Source organism: Zootoca vivipara, chromosome 12, assembly GCF_965207765.1.
Source record: "Zootoca vivipara chromosome 12, rZooViv2.hap1.1, whole genome shotgun sequence".
NCBI lineage: Eukaryota > Metazoa > Chordata > Lepidosauria > Squamata > Lacertidae > Zootoca > Zootoca vivipara.
In genome coordinates, this window is record NC_142595.1 from 9,853,651 (window position 1) to 9,874,062 (window position 20,412).

The 20,412-nt window shown below is 47.7% G+C and overlaps 1 protein-coding gene across 1 annotated transcript in view; it reads left to right on the forward strand.

Moving 5' to 3' along the window:
* The window catches only part of WNK4 (WNK lysine deficient protein kinase 4), a 56,144-nt gene that overhangs the window by 25,707 nt on the left and 10,025 nt on the right, over nucleotides 1–20,412 (forward strand). Inside the window, exons 2-15 of the mRNA XM_035135485.3 lie at nucleotides 945–1,117; nucleotides 2,662–2,882; nucleotides 4,671–4,828; nucleotides 6,250–6,338; nucleotides 7,249–7,468; nucleotides 8,466–8,787; nucleotides 10,589–10,698; nucleotides 10,818–10,876; nucleotides 11,619–11,760; nucleotides 13,971–14,087; nucleotides 14,183–14,344; nucleotides 15,340–15,397; nucleotides 17,681–17,833; nucleotides 19,093–19,598. Of these exons, the coding sequence (XP_034991376.3) occupies nucleotides 945–1,117; nucleotides 2,662–2,882; nucleotides 4,671–4,828; nucleotides 6,250–6,338; nucleotides 7,249–7,468; nucleotides 8,466–8,787; nucleotides 10,589–10,698; nucleotides 10,818–10,876; nucleotides 11,619–11,760; nucleotides 13,971–14,087; nucleotides 14,183–14,344; nucleotides 15,340–15,397; nucleotides 17,681–17,833; nucleotides 19,093–19,598 (2,490 nt within the window). The remainder of the gene's footprint in view (nucleotides 1–944; nucleotides 1,118–2,661; nucleotides 2,883–4,670; nucleotides 4,829–6,249; nucleotides 6,339–7,248; nucleotides 7,469–8,465; nucleotides 8,788–10,588; nucleotides 10,699–10,817; nucleotides 10,877–11,618; nucleotides 11,761–13,970; nucleotides 14,088–14,182; nucleotides 14,345–15,339; nucleotides 15,398–17,680; nucleotides 17,834–19,092; nucleotides 19,599–20,412) is intronic.

Genomic DNA, 20,412 nt, shown 5'->3' on the forward strand with positions numbered 1-20,412 from the left:
AACTCTTCCTGGTCTCCTTGCTGCCCAACTTGGCTAGTTAGCCCTGGCGACCACTTGATGTTTACTGAACTGGGTCCCGTCCCCCCCAGTGACCCTGAATTTTAGAATTTTATTGACATTGATGCTGCATTTATCTTGTATTTTATGCTGTTTTTAAGCTGTTTTTAAAGTCGCATTTTAATCAATGTTTTACAGTATATTTGCTGTTAGCTGCCCTGAGACCAGTTTTTAAACCGGGAAGGGCGGGGTATAAGTAAAATTTTGTTATTATTATAAATGTGCATGCTTACATTACAAAAGCTCAGTTTGGCTTTTTTGTTTGTTTAGTTTTTATTTATACTTTTCAAGTCTATACATTGATTTTACAAACAATTTAACATTTCAAAATTTGACTTCCTTCCCCCTCTTTCTGAGGTTCCTTAAATTTATTTTTTTATATTCTGCATATCCAAATTCATTTAACTTGCTCATTTAATTATCTACTGCAAATATATACTCTTGTGAAACTGCAGGTTATTACAATAATCCTGCCAATGCTTTCATTTCTCTCTAAATATTCAATAAACCGTTTCCTTTCTTTTATATAAAGTTTGTTATCTTGATTTCCTACTATTCCAGTATGTTTCGCCATTTCTGCATACAGTATTCCATAAATTTTTGTATCCATTCTTCCTTTGCTGGGACTTCTTCTTTCCATTTTTGGGCAAGTAACATTCTTGCCGCTGTAGTCGCATACGTAAATAAATTTCTATACAATTTAGGTAGTTCTTTCCCTATAATTCCCAAAAGAAAAGCTTCTGGGGTTTTTTAAAAATAAAAGTTATTCTGAACAGCCTTTTCGATTCATTGTATATCATTTCCCATTTTGTTTGCGTGACATCGGTTGCCTCGGAGTTGGCTGTGCAGCTCTTAACGCTTCTGCCTGCTTCCTTCTCCTTTCTCAGACGCGGAAGCTGTCCAAGATGGAGAGGCAGCGTTTCAGCGAGGAGGTGGAGATGCTGAAGGGCCTCCAGCACCCGAATATCGTCCGGTTCTACGACTCGTGGAAGTCTTCGGTGAAGGGGCAGGTCTGCATCGTCCTGGTCACTGAACTCATGACCTCGGGCACCCTCAAAACGTGAGCATGAAACTGGCTGGGGGGGGGGGCGACAATGGGAAGGTAGCAGTGGGGTCAGTGGGGAGAGGGCCATGGGGCCTCCGGGGCTGTTGTCCCGTAGTAGTGGGGATGCACACCATTTCATTTCTTCGCCTGTTGTGTCTGAGGAAGCTCCACGTAACGAGAATAGAATAGAACAGAATAGATCTTTATCGTCATTGTCCCCTTGCGGGAACAACGAAGTTTCTCGGTTGCTGTATCAACTCAATTAAGACACTCCACATGAATTAAAATACTAATAAGCACAATACAATACAGAACAATAAACAAACAAAATATAAAGACTTCAAAGTCCAGAATTTCCATTTAAGACCAAAATTGCTCTAGGAAAGAAGCTGTTCTTGAGATGGCTCGTTCTCGCCTTCATTTTTCTATATCTCCGTCCCGATGGCAGGAGCTAAAAGAAACGACGACCAGGATGCGATGAATCTCTTGATATGTCTAGGGCCTTTGTATGGCACCTGATGGTATAGATGAAGGCCAAACTAGAGATGCTTCCAGTCAACCCCCTTTTCAAGCATTCCTCCTGATTTGACAACAGTGACCAGGGCTGGCCCTCCCATGAGGCAGAGTGCAGGTAGCAGATGTTGAGATTTGGGGGAGCTATGAGCAGGGCTGTCTTTAGCATATGCGCCGCCGGGATGCAAAGATCCGCCCAGTGGCCCCAAATTTAGTTTAGCCCACAAATTAACTTTTATTATGCTCATGTCAGACACCACGCTTACGCCTTATCTCTTGTTTACGAAAGAAGGGAGGAAAAAGAAACTTTTTTATTTGCTCATTTATTTACAATACACTTATACGTCATTATACAACACCACCACACTTAAACTTATATGTATTGTTTAGGCACCTACTTAGGAGAAACATCAGTCGTCTCAAAGGTGCCGCTGACCCCGCTGCCACATGGCAACTCAATACAATACATAACATAATATTTTGATGTTAGAGTTAATTTTGCGTCCACAGCGCCATTGAGACTGACAAGTGCCATCGTTGAGTCTGACAAGCGGCACTGTTGTAAATGACATCACAAGCGCTGCCGCGGTGCGTCTTTGGTAAATGAGCGCACAAAGTCGAAAGGCCTTTAGTGAAACAGTAGGTATACATTTTGGTAATACCTAGGTATATATGTATTTCATTTTTCTAGCTTGATCAAAACTATTTATTATTTCATAATGGGTACATAGTTAAGAGCTTAGGTGGCTTCAGCAGCGGGTGCCTGGCACCCCCCAGAATTCGACGCCCAGGTGCCCCACGCCCCTTGCACCCCAGGGGTAAAGACGGCCCTGGCTTTGAGTGACATTTGGCCTGCCCTGTACGCAGAGCCATAGCTAGGTGAACTTGCACCCCTGGCAGAACCGTCCAGATTGCGCCCCCTAGACATGGACAAATTAGCTATTATTATTATAAATAATAATAAACTAATAATAAATAATAAACTATTATTATTATTACTACTATGGTGAGGTGGCTCCGAGTCTAATGGCACTTCCTTTTTGTAGGTATCTGAAGCGCTTCAAGGAGATGAAGCTAAAAGTACTTCAGCGCTGGAGCAGACAGATCTTGCGGGGTCTCCATTTTCTCCACACGCGATCGCCTCCGATCATCCACCGCGACCTGAAATGCGACAACGTCTTCATCACGGGGCCCACGGGATCCGTCAAAATCGGGGACCTTGGTCTGGCCACACTCAAGCGGGCATCATTTGCCAAGAGTGTCATAGGTACCAAAATGTTTCTGTCTCTGGGGGCCAGGTTTGGATAACAGGAATTAGAACAGGCATGTATCCGGTAAAGAGATCAAAGATTGAATGGGAAAAAGTTGAATGAACCAGCTGAAGACCATAGAATCATATACAGTGGTACCTCAGGTTAAGTACTTAATTGGTTCCGGAAGTCCGTACTTAACCTGAAGCAAACTTTCCTATTGAAAGTAATGGAAAGTGGATTAATCCATTCCAGACGATGAAAAACACCCCCTAAAACAGCAATTTAACACGAATTTTACTGTCTAATGAGACCATTGGTCCATAAAATGAAGGCAATAATGTACAGTGGTACATCAGGTTAAGTACTTAATTGGTTCTGGAAGTCCATACTTAACCTGAAGCGTACTTAACCTGAAGCAAACTTTCCCATTGAAAGTAATGGAAAGTGGATTAATCCATTCCAGACGGGTCTGCGGAGTACTTAACTTGAAAGTACTCAACCTGAAGCGTACTTAACCCGAGGTATGACTGTAATTGTATAGTTGGAAGGGACCTCCCAGGAAGGAGAGTCCACAACCTCCCAAGGGAGACTATTCCACTAACAAACAGCTCTTACTGTCCAAAAGTTTTTCCCTGATGTTAAGTCGGAATCTCCTTTCTTGGAGCTTGAAGCTCTTGGTTCAAGTCCTCCCTTCCAGAGCAGGAGAAAACAAGCTTGCTCCATCTTCCATGTGGAAGCCATTGAGATACTTGACAATGGCAATCATATCTCCTCTCAGCCTCCTCTTTTCCAGGCTAAACATACCCAGCTCCTTCAGTTGTTCCTCATAAAGCTTAGTTTCCAGACCCTTGATCATCTTGGTTGCCCTCCTCTGCGGATATTCCAGCTTGTCAACATCTTTCTGAAATTGTGGTGCCCAGAATTGGACGCAGTATTCCAGGTGTAGTCTGACCAAGGCAGAATAGAGTGGAACTATTACTTCCCTTGAAATGGACACTATACAGTGGACCCTTGTTCGCAACCTCTGTTGCGAACGCAGCAAACCCAGAAATGTATACTTCTGGGTTTCGCCATGCGCGCATGCGCAGAAACGCTCTATCGCGCCGCATGTGCGTAGAAGCAGCACCTTTAGATGCGGACTTTTTGGGGTACGTACAGACCCACGGAACGAATTAAGTTCATATCCGGAGGGTACACTGTACTTCCATTGATGCAGCCTAGAATAGCATTAGCTTTTTTTGCTGCTGCGTCATGCTGTTGGCTCATGTTAAACTTGTGGTCCACCAAGACCAGTTAAAGTTAAAAACTACATAAGAGGCTTGGAATTGTTGTGATGCTCGCTGAGGATAGGAGTTGCACAGGTGAGGAGCAGCCACCAAGGATGCCTGCTCTGCCTGCTTTCACCAGGTGTACAGATGGCATTATGAGAAGTGTGTTGTGCTTGAACTGAGAAATAGTTATGGAAGAGATGGGCTGTAGCTCAAGGTGATTAGAAGATCCTTATTAGTCAGAACTGGAGATCTCCGGCAGAAGCTGGATGTCTAATGGAGTGGCACCCCTTTCACATTAAAGGGTTATCCTACTGGATAGGTATGTGTGGCATCATAGAATCGTAGAATTGTAGAGCTGGAAGGGGATCCCAAGGGCCATCTAGTCCAACCCCCTTCAATGCAGGTATATTCCACCCAATGTGGCTCTCGAACCCACGACCCTGAGATTGAGAGTCTCACGCTCTACTGACTAAGCTAGTGGCTGAGGGGGCCTGAGCCTCAGATAAAACCCCTTCCTTCCTCTTCTCCCAGGAACCCCAGAATTCATGGCGCCAGAGATGTACGAGGAGAAATATGACGAAGCAGTGGATGTTTATGCCTTTGGCATGTGCATGCTGGAGATGGCGACCTCAGAATACCCCTACTCAGAATGCCAGAATGCAGCTCAGATTTATCGCAAGGTCACCTCGGTGAGAGCGTAGCCTCTTGTTTTCTCGGGGAGCTAGGGCTGACCTCTGTCCCTTGTGGGCTACACCCCTAGCTAGGTCCCTAGCCGTCTCCTCCTCCTCCTCCTCCTCTTCCCAGGGAGACAGATCCAAGGAATCTGCAAAGTGTTTGATGCAGCTTTGGGATTTAAGGAGGGAAGGTTGGGAATGGGTGGGCTTTTATGGCCAGGGAAGAGTGGTCATTACGAGAGGGGGATTTAGTTGATGTCCATAGCACAAAATCCCACCTACATACACCAGCTGGGACAGAAGCCCTACGCAGCCCAGGTTTGACTTCTGATCAAATGTTTTCTCCATGTTTGCAAACTTTTCTGCAACTCCAGAAAACTGGCTCCTCTACCAACGCCCTTGCTGCTTTCCCCCCTTTTCTTTTTCAAAAAGATGTCGGAACATATGATATGCCAAATGTTATGGTGGTCCAGTATGGGATAATCAGCATCATTTTTTAAAACCTGCCTGTCTCGGTGTTTGGGGGCCTCTTGTGTTCTGGCTTTTCATTCGTAAAAAAGAGAATCAAACTTAACTAGAAATCATGCTCTCCCACTTGGAAGCCCTGCCCCCAAGGCCACATCCATGCCATACCTTTAAAGCACACGCCTTTCCCCAAAGAAGCCTGGGAACGATAGTTTGTTAAGGGAGCTGGGAGTCGTAGCGGTCCGAGAGTAAGCGACGATTCTCAAGATTAAAACATATGGGGTGGGTGTCACCTGATGGAGGCAAAGGAGCATAGGGTCCTGGCGTTCAGGCCAGCTCTGGGTCTGAGCCCTGCTGTTGACCATCAGAGTCAGACAAGGATGGGGAAATTCAAACCTACCTTCTCTCGAAGACTGGATTGCTGGGTTGTCTGACCTGTAGTAGAAATGTGAAGGCTTGGGAAGAGAACAACAATTACCAGACCTTTAGAAGGCATCTGAAGGCAGCCCTGTTTAGGGAAGCTTTTAATGTTTGATTTCTGTATTTTAATGTTTTGTTGGAAGCCGCCCAGAGTGGCTGGGAGAACCCGGCCAGATGGGCAGGGTATAAATAATAAATTATTATTATTATTATTATTATTATTATTATTATTATTATTATTATTATTAGGGAAAGCCCAGAAAAATTGGGGAAGGAATCCAGGCTCCCCTCCCATTTGTTTCTGAAGAATTGGGAGGGCGGGGACTAGTAAAATTGGGGGGGGGACTGGTGTCCCCTCCCCCAGTTTTCTGGTTTCTTCCCCTCCCAGGTTTTCATATCCCTAATCTGCAAGCAAAATCTTTCTCCCAGGGGACAAGGGGCTTGGAAGCCTCATGATGCCTTGACTTCTGTCCACCCACTAACCTCCCCCACCCCATCACCGCTGGACTCCCCGGCCCCATCTGAACTGCCCTCCGTCCCTTTTATCGCAGGGCATCAAGCCCAGCAGTTTTCACAACGTGAAGGTGCCTGAACTGAAGGAGATCATTGAGGGCTGCATCCGGATGAACAAGTATGAAAGGTAGGGGAGATCTCCGCCGCTGTCCTGACTTCTGCTACCCTTGGCGGTTACATGGTTATAGGGTCAGGTGTGGGGAAACCTGTTGCCCTCTGGGTTTTGCTGGGCGTGCGTGCTCCGCCCTTTGGCCATGCTCAGCGGCAGTGATTTATTCTTTAAATACCTTGGTACTTGAATGGCTTGGCTCCTGAACAAATCAGGTCCCGAACGCTGCAAACCCAGAAGTAAGTGTTCCAGTTTGCGAATGTTTTTTGGAAGCCGAAAGTCCAGCGCAGCTTCCACTTGAGTGACGGAAGCTCCTGCAGCCAATCGGAAGCCGTGCCTTGGTTTTCCAACAGTTTCGGGAGTCGAAGATTAAGTTTGACAACCAAGGTACCACTGTACCGTAGTATCATTGGAAATTCCATATATCAAATGCTAATGAGAACTTTAACATGCTGCTCAAGTCTGAAGAGGACTTTAGGAATTTTTAAAGAACAAACGCATAAAATGGGATCTGTGCTCATGGACTAATCTTGAGGTCCAGCACCGAGGGCCTTCTGGCGGTTCCCTCCCTGTGGAACACCCTCCCATCAGATGTCAAGAAGATAAATAACTATATGACTTTCAAAAGACATCTGAAGGCAGCCCTGTTTCAGGAAGTTTTTAATGTTTGATGTTTTATTGTGTTTTTAATACTGTATTCTGTTGGGAGCTGCCCAGAGTGGCTGGGGATACCCAGCCAGATGTGTGGAGTAAAAATAAAAAACAAAAAACTATTATTATTATTATTATTAATAATCCTGGGCCAACCAACCCTTCAGCCTCTGCCGGGGATACCTTTTCCCCTCGCACTCTCTGAGCCTTACCTTTGCCACCCTCCTAATCCTGCGCCCTGCTTTAAATCCACCTTGTCTCCCTCCCTCTCTTGCAGATACACCATCAAATATCTCCTGGCCCACTCCTTCTTCCAAGAGGACACGGGAGTCCATGTGGAGCTGGCAGAAGAAGACGATGGCGTGAAGTCCAACCTGAAGCTGTGGCTGAGGATGGATGACACAAAGAAGCTCCACGGGAAGTATAAGGACAACAACGCCCTGGAATTCCGATTCGAGCTCTACAAGGATGTGGCCGAGGAAGTGGCCCAGGAGATGGTACGAGTCACTGTGATTCTCAGGGGTCGAGGAGGCCGGTGTGGACTTTAGGGAGTCCAGGAGTTGGAAGGGGCTCGTGGACAGGCAAGACGGGAGAGGACCGGAAGCAACTGGGTGGGTTGCAAAAAGGAGAGGTGCCCTGGCTTCGGCCTACCCAGAAGTCACTGGGGACCGTCTCCTCAGGTGCATTTTCTCCAGGATTCTACAGAGTTTGCCTCTTGGGCAATGGCTCCGTAGTTTCCTTGTATAAGCGCACAACATCATTATGGAAACTTTCATTAGAGGAAAGCGAGTTCATCGCCCATACGCCATGGAGTGGTACCTCGGTTTTCGAACGTAATCCATTCCGGAAGACCGTTTGACCCCTGAAACGTTCGAAAACAGAAGCATGCATTTCTGGAATAATTTACGTCTGGAAGACTCAATACGGAAGCCGCGTGGCACGTTTGGCTTCCGAAAAGCGTTAGAAAACCGAAACAGTTACTTATGGGCTTTCGACGTTCGAAAGCCAAAACATTCATCTTCCGAGACGTTCAAAAACCGAGGTACCACTGTAAGTGTATTCCTGGGGCTCGAGGTAGATCAGGACAATGAAATATTAATATAGTATAGCATTACTTACTACTAATAATAATTTAATATGGCTCTTCTTTAGGGAGTGGGAAGCACAGTTGTCTCACAGCTAGGGCATTAGAAAACGGCATCAAATGAGCTCTCAGATACATTTTGCAAGGGCTGTGGTCATTCTCACACCATAACTTTAAAGCACATTCATACCACTTTGAACATCCATGGCTTCCCCCACAAAGAATCCTGGGAACTGTCGTACATTGGGAATGCTGAGATTTGTTCAACGCAACAATTCCTAGCGTCCTTCGCACAAATGACAGTTCCCGGAATTCTTTGGGGTAAGTGCATTTGTGCCAGAATTCGAACTCTTGTTTCCTCCATCTCCTTTACTTCTCTCCCTGCCTGCTCCCCCTCCCCTCTCCCACAGGTGGTCTTGGGCTTTGTGTGCGAGGCCGACTATAAGCTGGTGGCCAAAGCGGTGCGCGAGCGAGTCCTGGCCATCAAGCGCCAGCGCGAGAAGGCCAAGCAGGCCCAGGAGGAGCAGAGGCGACACGAACAGGCTCCTGACATCCTTCATCTGCTGGACCTAGACTCTCCGCCCCCTCTCAGCCCTGCTCAGCCCTCAGCACCCACCACGCCCGGATCCGGGGATTCTGCACTCGGGCCAACTTTTCCCCCTGAGCCAGAAGAACCAGAGGTCGACCAGCACCAGCCTTTCCCATATCAGCATGGCTATTCCTCAGCCACATGTAAGCTCCCTCGCTCCGTCAGCCAAGGGTCCTCCCTGCCGCCTCTCCGTAGGCAACTATTACATACGAAAGCATACACAGCGGGTGGCGCTGTGGTCTAAAGCACTGAGCCTCTTGGGCTTGCTGATCGGAAGGTCGGCAGTTCGAATCCCTGTGACTGGGTGAGCTCCCGTTGCTCTGTCCCAGCTTCTGCCACCCTAGCAGTTCGAAAGTACACCAGTGCAAGTAGATAAATAGGTACCACTCTGGCGGGAAGGTAAACGGTGTTTCTGTGCGCTCTGGTTTCCATCACAGTGTTCTGTTGCGCCAGAAGCGGTTTAGTCCTGCTGGCCACATGACCCGGAAAGCTGTCTGTGGACAAACGCTGGCTCCCTCGGCCTGAAAGCAAGATGAGCACTGCAACCCCATAGTTGCCTTTGACTGGATTTAACTGTCCAGGGGTCCTTTGCCTTTTACCTTTACGAGAGAGTACCAGCATGGTGTAAGTGGTTAGAATGGCAAAATTAATTCGGTGTCACCTCAGCTTGCCGCTTCTGAAAGCTGACCCCTTAACATTTACATGAGAAAAGTGTGGAGGGCAGTTATTACATTTACCACTTGCTGAGCCATTAAGGAAAATTTCATGAAAATGCTATACAGATGGTATTTGACACCCTGTAAGTTGGCTAAGGAAAGGGACCCAGGTGGCGCTGTGGTTAAACCACTGAGCCTAGGGCTTGCTGATCAGACGGTCGGCGGTTCGAATCCCTGTGACGGGGTGAGCTCCCATTGCTTGGTCCCAGCTCCTGCCAACCTAGCAGTTTGAAAACACGTCAAAATGCAAGTAGATAAATAGGAACCGCTACAGCGGGAAGGTAAACGGTGTTTCCATGTGCTGCTCTGGTTTGCCAGAAGTGGCTTTGTCATGCTGGCCACATGACCTGGAAGCTATACGCCGGCTCCCTCGGCCAATAATGCGAGATGAGCGCGCAACCCCAGAGTCGGTCACGACTGGACCTAATGGTCAGGGGTCCCTTTACCTTTACCTTTAAGTTGGCTAAGATGTGTAGAACAGTCTCAAATAAGTGTTGGAATCCTATGCAGGTGGAAGCCTCCTTTTCCATACTTGGTGGACATGCAAAAAAGTACAGTAATTGGGAGATGATATATAATGAACTAAAAAAAAGATGTTCAGAATAGATATACCCCCAAAGCCAGAAGCAAATCTTCTGGGAATATGTGAAACAGAGATCCCAAAAAAAGTTGGTAAAATTGTTTTTGTATGACACCATGGCAGCCAGAGTACTCTACGCACAAAAATGGAAAACACCAGAAATTCCAACATAGGGGGAATGGGTACTCAAGCTACTGGGGTACTCAGAAGTGGCAGACTTCACAGCTAAAATAAGGAATCAGAAAGACAAAATATTTGTGGAAGAATGGAGACCCTTTTCAGTCTATGTAAGAATGCAATACGGCCAAATAAATTTTCAAACAGGTTTTGACTTACGAGCGACGGCAAGAAAATAGAAAAGATTGTAATACAGGATTCAGGTAAATAGATGAGCTTTAAGAGGTTGGGCAGGCAGCAGGGAAGAGAGAGAGTTAGACCATCACAGGTGTAAGGATGGGAAGTTGCCAGGATCAATAAATAGATTTTGATGTAAATGGTTGGTTATATGATCTGAATGTAAATCAGTGTAAAAGAATAAACATATCTGGGACAAAGTTCCCAGTGAACTTGTAAGGCTCCCGAGTTAGAAGCCAGGCCTGGCCTTTCGTTTTGCAGTCACCCTTTTTCTTTCTCATTTCCACCCCCCAGCTGATTGTGAGACGGACGGATACCTGAGCTCCTCTGGATTTGTGGATTTGTCCGACTTGCCCCAGAGCTGCTCCAGCCCCCCAGTTGCCCCTGAGCATTCCTTTGCTTCGGTGAGTGGCAGTGGTGACCCCTGGCATGGGCGGCTGTGGTGCCCCTGTGCCCTTCGGACTGGGGAGGTGTCGAAATGTCACGGCAACCTGACTTCAACGGTGGTTTTTATATTCCCCAGACCATTGCTGTGAGCGTGAACCCAATCTCCATCAGCGACTTCCCTTCCCCGGGGGACAGGTAAGGACATGCCGGAAGGCTGCTGTGGAGATAATTTGCTGCAAGGTTTTAAGTTGCTGGGAACATGAGGAGATACCTGCTTTTCTCACGTTCCTCATCCCAAGCCTTGCTGTGTAGCTTGTGGGGTGGGGTCAGAGGCATAGCGGGGGGTGGGCAGAGGGGCCACGGGCCCGGGCGCACGATTTCGAGGGAGCACAATGAGGTGGCTCCATCACTGAGGCCACAGCCTCAGGGAGGCAAGCTGCACCTGGGCCGGGCCTTCGGGGCGATGGCGCCTCCTTCTCCTCATGGCTGGTGAAGGGATGCCCACACATGCCCTTGCCACAGATTCACCCGTCCTGGCACAGTGAGATCAAGAGCAGAGAGGGATTCAGAGGGGCAGTAAGCTGAGGTTTATTTCATCATGTGTGCCCAGATCATAATAATAATAATAATAATAATAATAATAATAATAATAATAATAATAATAATAATTTATTATTTATACCCTGTCCATCTGGCTGGGTTTCCCCAGCCACTCTGGGCGGCTTCCAACCGAATATTAAAACAGTACAGCATTAAACATTAAAAACTTCCCTAAACAGGGCCGCCTTCAGTTGTCTTCCCCACGATAAGTAAAATAGTTACTTATTGCCTTGACATCTGCTGGGAGGGCATTCCACAGGACGGGTGCCACTACCGAGAAGGCCCTCTGTCATGTTTGCTCACGTTACACTTCCTGTTTTGGTTGCCTGCGACTCAGCTATGCGTCCGACGTGGCGTCTGGCTTGAGCGATGGTTACGAGGGTATCTCTGCGAGCGAGCGCCGAGCGAAGCCCCTGCCCAAGAGGGGGTCTGGAAGACTGCCGCGTCGCCGGGCCCGATCTCGCCTACGCATCACAAACGTGAGTGCTGCCCGCTTTGCAACAGGCTTGGGTGCTATGTCTCCTGATCGGGGGGGATATTGGTGTGTGGTTCTGAACATTGTGCTATTATGTACCCTGTGGTTCTCAGCTGCTTAGGTTTCCTGACTGACTGACAGTGGGCTGCATCCAGACTTAGTTGTGCTTTGAGTAGACCCGCTGAAACTCAAGCCCCAGGTATTGGCATGACTAAGCATGGATTCAACCCTTTTTCTTTTTGTTTCAGAGTGAGACAGCCAGAGCTCACATGAATTATTGGTGTTCGAAGGAAAGGCTACCATTAATGTTTTCATTTTGCGGGGGGGGGGGGGGGGCAAGAGAAAAAAGGAACCCTTTGAAAACCATATGGAAGGAGTATAGCATCTAGATCAAGGGAAGTAATAGTACCACTGTATTCTGCTCTGGTCAGACCTCACCTGGAGTACTGTGTCCAGTTCTGGGCACCACAGTTCAAGAAGGATACTGACAAGCTGGAACGTGTCCAGAAGAGGGCAACCAAAATGGTCAAAAGCCTGGAAACGATGCCTTATGAGGAACGGCTTAGGGAACTGGGTATGTTTAGCCTGGAGAAGAGAAGGTTAAGGGGTGATATGATTTGTTGTTGTTTAGTCGTTTAGTCGTGTCCGACTCTTCGTGACCCCATGGACCATAGCACGCCAGGCACTCCTGTCTTGCACTGCCTCCCGCAGTTTGGTCAAACTCATGTTCGTAGCTTCGAGAACACTGTCCAACCATCTTGTCCTCTGTCGTCCCCTTCTCCTAGTGCCCTCAATCTTTCCCAACATCAGGGTCTTTTCCAAGGATTCTTCTCTTCTCATGAGGTGGCCAAAGTATTGGAGCCTCAGCTTCACGATCTGTCCTTCCAGGGAGCACTCAGGGCTGATTTCCTTAAGAATGGATAGGTTTGATCTTCTTGCAGTCCATGGGACTCTCAAGAGTCTCCTCCAGCACCATAATTCAAAAGCATCAATTCTTGATATGATAGCCATGTTCAAATATATAAAAGGATGTCATATGGAGGAGGGTGAAAGATTGTTTTCTGCTGCTCCAGAGAAGCGGACACGGAGCAATGGATTCAAACTTCAAGAAAGAAGATTCCACCTAAACATTAGGAATAACTTCCTGACAGTAAGAGCTGTTTGACAGTGGAATTTGCTACCAAGGAGTGTGGTGGAGTCTCCTTCTTTGGAGGTCTTTAAACAGAGGCTTGACAGGCATATGTCAAGAATGCTTTGATGGCGTTTCCTGCTTGGCAGGGGGTTGGACTGGATGGCCCTTGTGGTCTCTTCCAACTCTATGATTCTATGATTCTAACTACAAGCACCTTGTCCTCCCCCTTCCTTTCCTGCCGTTGTGAGGATTTCCAAGCTTCAGAATTCAAATACCTTCAAATAGCCAAACCCGGTCATTTCGGCAGCTGATTGATTGCACCCCATTATCATATGTTGTTTCAGGAGCGCCTCATGATTAATGCCAATATTCCAAATTAACGAGGAACCAGTCATGCTGGAGACAGAGGCTCGTCCATGGCAGAGACACACTCACAGGTCGCACCCGATCTGCCTTTCAGGTTGGCAGACACGGTCTTAAGCGGCACAGTGGGATGCAGTGAGCTCCCCAGAACCCCCTGAGGAGCAATTGCCAGGAATTTTACCTCATAAATCCTGGCTTTCCCCTGCCTAAACCTCCCCACTGCCCCGGAGGGCAGTGGAGAGCTACTGCGATTAATCGTGACGTCAGCCGGAAACCCTGTTGACCTTGATTTTGTGCGTTTTACGTGGCTTCTTCAAACCTAGTGTGTTTGTTTTTAGACTCTTAAAAACAACTGGCAGTCCAGATGAACTGTTTTCCTTCCTACGTAAGGAGAGCCTAATGGATCAGGCCAATGGCCCAACCAATTTGCATCCTGTTCTCACAGTGGTCCCCCAGATGCTCGTGGGAAAACCCTTACACAGCTACTGGGCTTCAGAAGCATTTGCTGCCTCCGAAACATACCTGGCCCCCGGCAGGCATAATTCACCTACAAACGAAAGCTAGAACTGGTCGGAAATGTCGTATTTCAGTCTGTTCCTTGGGGAAAGGGGCACACACCATTTCGTCCTTTCGCCTGCAAGGTTCTAGGCGCTTGGATAGTCCCAAGAGTCTCCGTGTGGTAGTGTTGCTGTTTAACTTGCTACCTTCCATGTGTGCAGATGCCAGTCCAGAATGACCGGGTGGTTGAGTGCCAGCTGCAAACGTACAACAACAAGATGGTGACCTTCAAATTTGACTTGGATGGAGACAGCCCAGAGGAGATTGCAGCTGTCATGGTGAGGACGCCGGGTTTTCACGCTGCGGTAAGATTTTGGCATTCTCAATCCTGACTCTGACTCCTCTGACTCCATTGTGTCTCCGTCTTCTTCAGGTTGCCAAGGAATTCATCTTGAAATCGGAACAGGAGGGATTCATCCGGAGAATCCGTGATATTATCCAGCGTGTGGGGACCCTCCTGAGCAAAGACCTGGGGGCTCTGGGCAGCCCTGAAGCAGGGAGCCTGTCCCCAATTTTGGCTGCTGATGGACTCTCGGTGAGTGCCAGACCCATGGAAGCCGGGGGAATTGGGGTAGCCTTCTGGGTGTTTCAGCCCTGATCTCTCCCTCTGGTTGCAGTGAAGCCAGAATGAAGTCCAGCAAACCTTTTAGACGCACAGATGTGCTTTGTCAGTTGCTGTTTGAAATGGACTTACAGGTGTCTCTCCCACTTCCCTGACAAATTGAGTAAAGAGCCCTTCCAACATCATCCTCCTTCCCGCAGCTTCCAGGGGCTTTTTCCTCGTTTCCTCCTCTCTCAGAATGCGAGGGCCTATTTTCCCAAGGTGGCTGAAATATACTCGGAGTCGAGAGTGAATTTCATGCTCTTTATTCAGCTCGTAGTCATCAAGGAGAAGAAGAGAAGAATGCCCTTTTCCCCAAACCATCAGCTTATATACATTATTTACACAATGGGCTTTGTGTGATTGGCTACTTCAGGGCTACAGCTGTGGGCCAATCAGTTTGTGGATTGACTTCTGCCAGCAGCCTGGTTGGCTGCTCCTGCAGGCCAATCAGGTTGCGGATTCACTTCTGCCAGCCGCCTGATTGGCTGGTCCTGCAGGCCAATCAGGTTACGGATTCACTTCCACCTGGAGTTGGATTGGGTGGCTCCTGCGGACCAATCAGACTGCTGATTTTGGATCCTATTGTTCTATGATTCAGCTCAGTACATAACACCGGCTCTTTCTGCAGAGACAGGGCGGGTGGGAGGAGGAGGAAGGGCCCAAGCCCTCCTGAATGCCCCACCCTGAGCAGAAATGACCCCAAGTTTACAGTGGTTGGTTTGCGGTCCTACCGTGAAAAGGTGAAGGCGCTCTGCACGTGGTCTGAAGTATGCTTATTTTATTACTTTACACATTTCGGGCCTAATTTCAGAGAAATCACTGCTGGCAAACTAGCCCTAGGTGCCTTTTCTTTCATCCATATGATTTGTTGGATTTCTCCTGGGCCCAATGAAAACATTTTATTTTTCAATTCTGTGTCATTGTAGGGTGAGCTGCCTCGGCAAGGCCTCTCGCGCTCCATCTCTTCATCCTCATCTCTTAGCGGTATGTAACCTGGCGCCTTCTGTACCCAAGATTAGCACTTTTCTTAAAGTTCTAATCTCTGCTCTATCTGATTTAAGAGTTACAATCTCTCCTGGCAAAATAAAAAAATTCTTTCAGTAGCACCTTAAAGACCAACTAAGTTTTTATTTTGGTATGAGCTTTCGTGTGCATGCACACTTCTTCAGATACACTTGAAACAGAAGTCAGACCCTTATGTATATACAGAGGGGGTGGGTGGGTGGGAATGGGTGATGGGCTGATGGGAGTGGTAAACCTGTAGGTGGCTGTTAACGACTGCTGATGACTGCAATTGGTCCAGGGATGAACAAAGACATTGGATTCTTATCTCATTATGCAGGATCAAGCTTTCTTTAGCGCCTCAGCCCTTGCTTTTTCCCCGCAGGACCAATTGCAGTCACCAGCAGTCGTTAACAGCCATCTACAGGTTTACCACTCCCATCAGCCCATCACCCATTCCCACCCACCCCCATCCTCTGTATATACATAAGGGTCTGACTTCTGTTTCAAGTGTATCTGAAGAAGTGTGCATGCACATGAAAATAAAAACTTAGTTGGTCTTTAAGGTGCTACTGAAAGAATTTTTTTATTTTGCTTCGACTCAGACCAACACGGCTACCTACCTGTATCTAATCTCTCCTGGGACCTTCCTCATTTAAGAAAATAGGTGTGAATGAGTACAGGGGTTGAATGGGATGTCGCAGGACTGTATGCCTCTTTCCACAGCAACTAGTGAGTCAGAAAGAGAGCTAGGCTAAAAGCAGGGAGAGACAACAACAACAATTTATTTATATGCCGCCTATCTGACTGGTTCCCCAAAGACTCTGGGCAGCTTCCAACAAATTAAAATCATTAAGCACAGTAAAATATCAAACACTGAAAACTTATACAGGGCTGCCTTGAGAAGTCTTCTAAAAGTCAGATAAGCTGTTTATTTCCTTGACATTTGACGGGAGCACGTTCCACTGAACTACTGAAAATGCCTTCTGCCTGGTTCCCTGTAACCTCACTTCTCGCAGGGAGGGAACCACCAGAAGGCCCTCAGAGCCGGACCTCAGTGTCCAGGCTGAACGATGGGGGTGGAGACGCTCCTTCAGGTACACCGGGCCGAAGCAGTTGAAGGCCTTAAAGGTCTGCGCCAACATTTTGAATTGTGCTCAGAAATGTACTGGGAGGCAGTGTAAATCTTTTAGGAACATTGTGAGGAGTACCTTAAGGAGAAAGGAAGCTGTAGCTGGTGGTTATCAGACTGGCCTTTCTCCTTGTTTCAGATTTTGCATATAATTTTAAATTAAATTTTCTGTTTTATAATTTAAAGTACTCATTTTTACACCCTTAAGGTATCAATGACTTCCCTTCTTCTCTTTCCATGGTTCATTTTGCATATCATAAATCCCTGCATATCTTACAAAAACTATACCTTTCAGTATTCCATTATTTACATCCTCCCAAACATATTTACACTGTTGAATTTATCTTCATGCTGCCAGCGTTTTCAGTTGTACACAGTTATTTCCCATATATTCAATGAACGTTTTCCAGTCTTCTCTAAATGTATGTTCTTCTTGTTTTCTTGTCTTATATGTTAAGTCAGCAAGCTGTGCGTATTCTGTCTACTTGAGTTGCTATTCTTCTTTGGTTGGGACCTCACTCATTTTCCATTTTTGGGCTAACAAAACACAGGCCGCAGTAGTGGCATACATAAATAACCTTTTTGGACACCTGGGAATTTCAGTCTGAATTATCCCCAACAGAAAGGACTCTGGGGTTTTTTGGGGGAAGCACTTTTAAACATTTATATATATATATATATATATATATATATATATATATATATATATATATATATATGTATATGTATATATATACCCCGCCCATCTGGCTGGGTTTCCCCGGCCACTCTGGGCGGCTTCCAACAAATATAAAAATACATTAAAATATCACAGATTAAAAACTTCCCTAAACAGGGCTGCCTTTAGGTGTTTTCTAAATGTCAGGTAGTTGTTAATCTCCTTGACCTCCGATGGAAGGGCATTCCACAGGGCGGGTGCCACTACCGAGAAGGCCCTCTGCCTGGTTCCCTGTAGCTTTGCTTCTCTCAGGGAGGAAACCGCCAGAAGGCCCTCGGCGCTGGATCTCAGTGTCCGGGCTGAACGATGGGGGTGGAGACGCTCATTATGGATCATTTCCCAATACTCTTTTACCCTCTTACAAGTCCACCGCATATGAAAGAACGTTCCCTCTACCTCTTTGCTCCTTTTTCAGATTTTGGTTGCTCCAGCCCTGGGCAGTCGGTCACGTCCCCCGTCCAAGTTTCTCTGATAGACACCGTCTTTGAGAATGAGTCCTTCAGCTCCAGGGTTCCCCCTCCAAGTACCCAGAACTTTGGCCTGCCTCTGCTTTCAACAGTACCCACAGGTAAAACCAATCAGTTTCCAGCTCCCCACATTTGTAGAAATGCCCAGGCAAGCGTCAGCCTGGGAGCCTTATCGCTCCTGCCTTCCCATGGGACATCCGTCCTGTTCCTTTGAACTGCAGAACACGGGTTGGATATCTAAGTAGTTGGCAAGGAAATGGGATGGCCCATTGCAAACAGAGGGTTTGGAGCAGGTACTCCCAAACTTGGCCCTCCAGATGTTTTGGCCTACAACTCCCATGATCCCTAGCTAACAGGACCAGGGGTCTGGGAAGATGGGAATTGTAGTCCAAAACATCTGGAGGGGCGAAGTTTGGGGATGCCTGGTTTGGAGGATGGGTGGGTGTGGGTGTGAATCCTGCACAAATACACCAAATTGGACACCCTGTCATATAGGAGTGTGTGGGTTTTTAAAAAGGTTTTCTGGGTTTGGAGAAATGTCAAAATATCCAGTCCTCTGTAGGAGCCAGCTGTATATCATCCATAATTTTATTAAGAGGATTTTAATGATTAAGCTCCTGCCAACCTAGCAGTTCGAAAGCACGTCAAAATGCAAGTAGATAAATAGGAACCGCTACAGCGGGAAGGTAAACGGCGTTTCCATGTGCTGCTCTGGTTTGCCAGAAGCGGCTTTGTCATGCTGGCCACATGACCTGGAAGCTGTACGCCGGCTCCCTCCGCCAATAAAGCGAGATGAGCGCGCAACCCCAGAGTCGGTCACGACTGGACCTAATGGTCAGGGGTCCCTTTACCTAATGATTAAGCAGTCCATCCATCTGTATATAGTTTTAGTTCCATTACTGATTTAACTACAGTCGTACCTTGGAAGTTGAACAGAATCTGTTCCGGAAGTCTTTTCAACACCCAAAACATTCAGAAATCAAAGCTCAGCTTCTAATCGGAAGCCACACCGGACATTCGGCTTTTGAAAATCATTCAAAAACCGGAACACTCACTTCCAGGTTTCGATTGTTCTGGAGCCGAGCTGTTTGAGATCTAAGGTATGACTGTATTTCTTAATTATTGTCCGCCCGCCCCCCCCCCGGTGTTTTTAGCTATTCTTGCTTTTATCCGTCAGCCGCCTTGAGTCCCACCATCAGGGAAATGGCGGGGTACAATGAAACATATGATGATAATGATTTATAAATAAAAACAAAGGCATCTCGCTTGGCCGCCCTGCCAAGAAGGGGTTTGTGTCCTGCAATGATGCTGTTTCCTTGCATCTCCTGCTCATCTGCCAAATCTGCCTTCCTCCTTACAGGTGTCCCCTGCGTGCCGGCACAGACCTGGCCGCCTTACCACATGGTGCCGACCACTCCTGCCACGCCTCCGTACCTCTTCCCTGTTCCCCAGCCCATCGCCCCGCTGAGCCCCCTCCTCCCCGCGCTGTCCCTCCCCCCACCGCCTACCCCACCAATCGCCCCCACCGTGCAGCCTCCCATCGCCCCGCTCTGGACCCCCTCCACGTCCCCACTGCTCTCTCTCGCCAACGTCTTCTCCCTGGCGGTGATGAGCGTGGCTCAGTCCCTTCTTCCTGCCGTGACCGCAGCTTCCGCCCAGGCGGGGCCTCTCTACACCTCGCCGGTCTCGCAGTCGCCCGTGCTCTACCCGCCTAGCCCAGCTCCCGCGCGATTCGTCTACCCTGAGGTCATGGTGCCTCCTGCCAAGCCGGCCCAGCTAGCCAACGGGGCATTGGGGGTGCCAGTGCCTCCAGGCTCTCTGCCACCCCTGAGTACGCCAACCACCGGCAGGCCTGATGATGGCATGGTGAGTGTGCATATGTGCGTGCAGGCGTCCTCCCTCCACCACCCCACACTTGTACATGACCGCGTGTGCATGCGGTGCTGGGAAATAAAGAAATGGAACTATCTCAGGAAGCAGCATGAGAGAGCGCCGGAGAGGAGGGCTGGGCGATACCTGGTTTGCAACACCGTAATGTACCGCCAGCTAAACATCGCAATAAAATGGTACCTTGGTTCTCAAACTTAATCCGTTCTGGAAGTCGGTTCCAAAACCAAGCATGCTTTCCCATAGGAAGTAATGCAAAATGCGTTAATCCGTCCCAGACGATTAACAACAACCCTTCAAACAGCCATTTAACATGAATTTTACTCTCTAACAAGACCATTGGTCCATAAAATGAAAGCTATAAACAATGTACTGCAGTCACACAATCAATCCATCAGTAGCTGAACTGGTATCCACACAGTCACAAAAAAGAGCCGCAAAAATGCAAAATAAATAGCAGAAACAGACAGACCTCAGTGTAACACCCAAATCGGAAGTGTGGCACCCAAATTGGAAGTGTAACACTCAAAACGGAGCACGTTCAGCTTCTGAAAAAGTTTGCAAACCAGAACACTTACTTCCAGGTTTGCAGTGTTTGGGTTCCAAGCTGTTTGAGTACCAAGGTGTTTGAGAACCAAGGTACCACTGTAATACTGTCAGGGACTGGGCAGAGGAGGAATGGTGGCAACGGCCTCCCCAGCCTGACCCTTCCAGAGAAGAATAAGACAGTTCAGAACTACAACAGGGGTTTGGGGGAGATCACAGCTTAGAGGCAGATGAGGGGAAAAGCTGG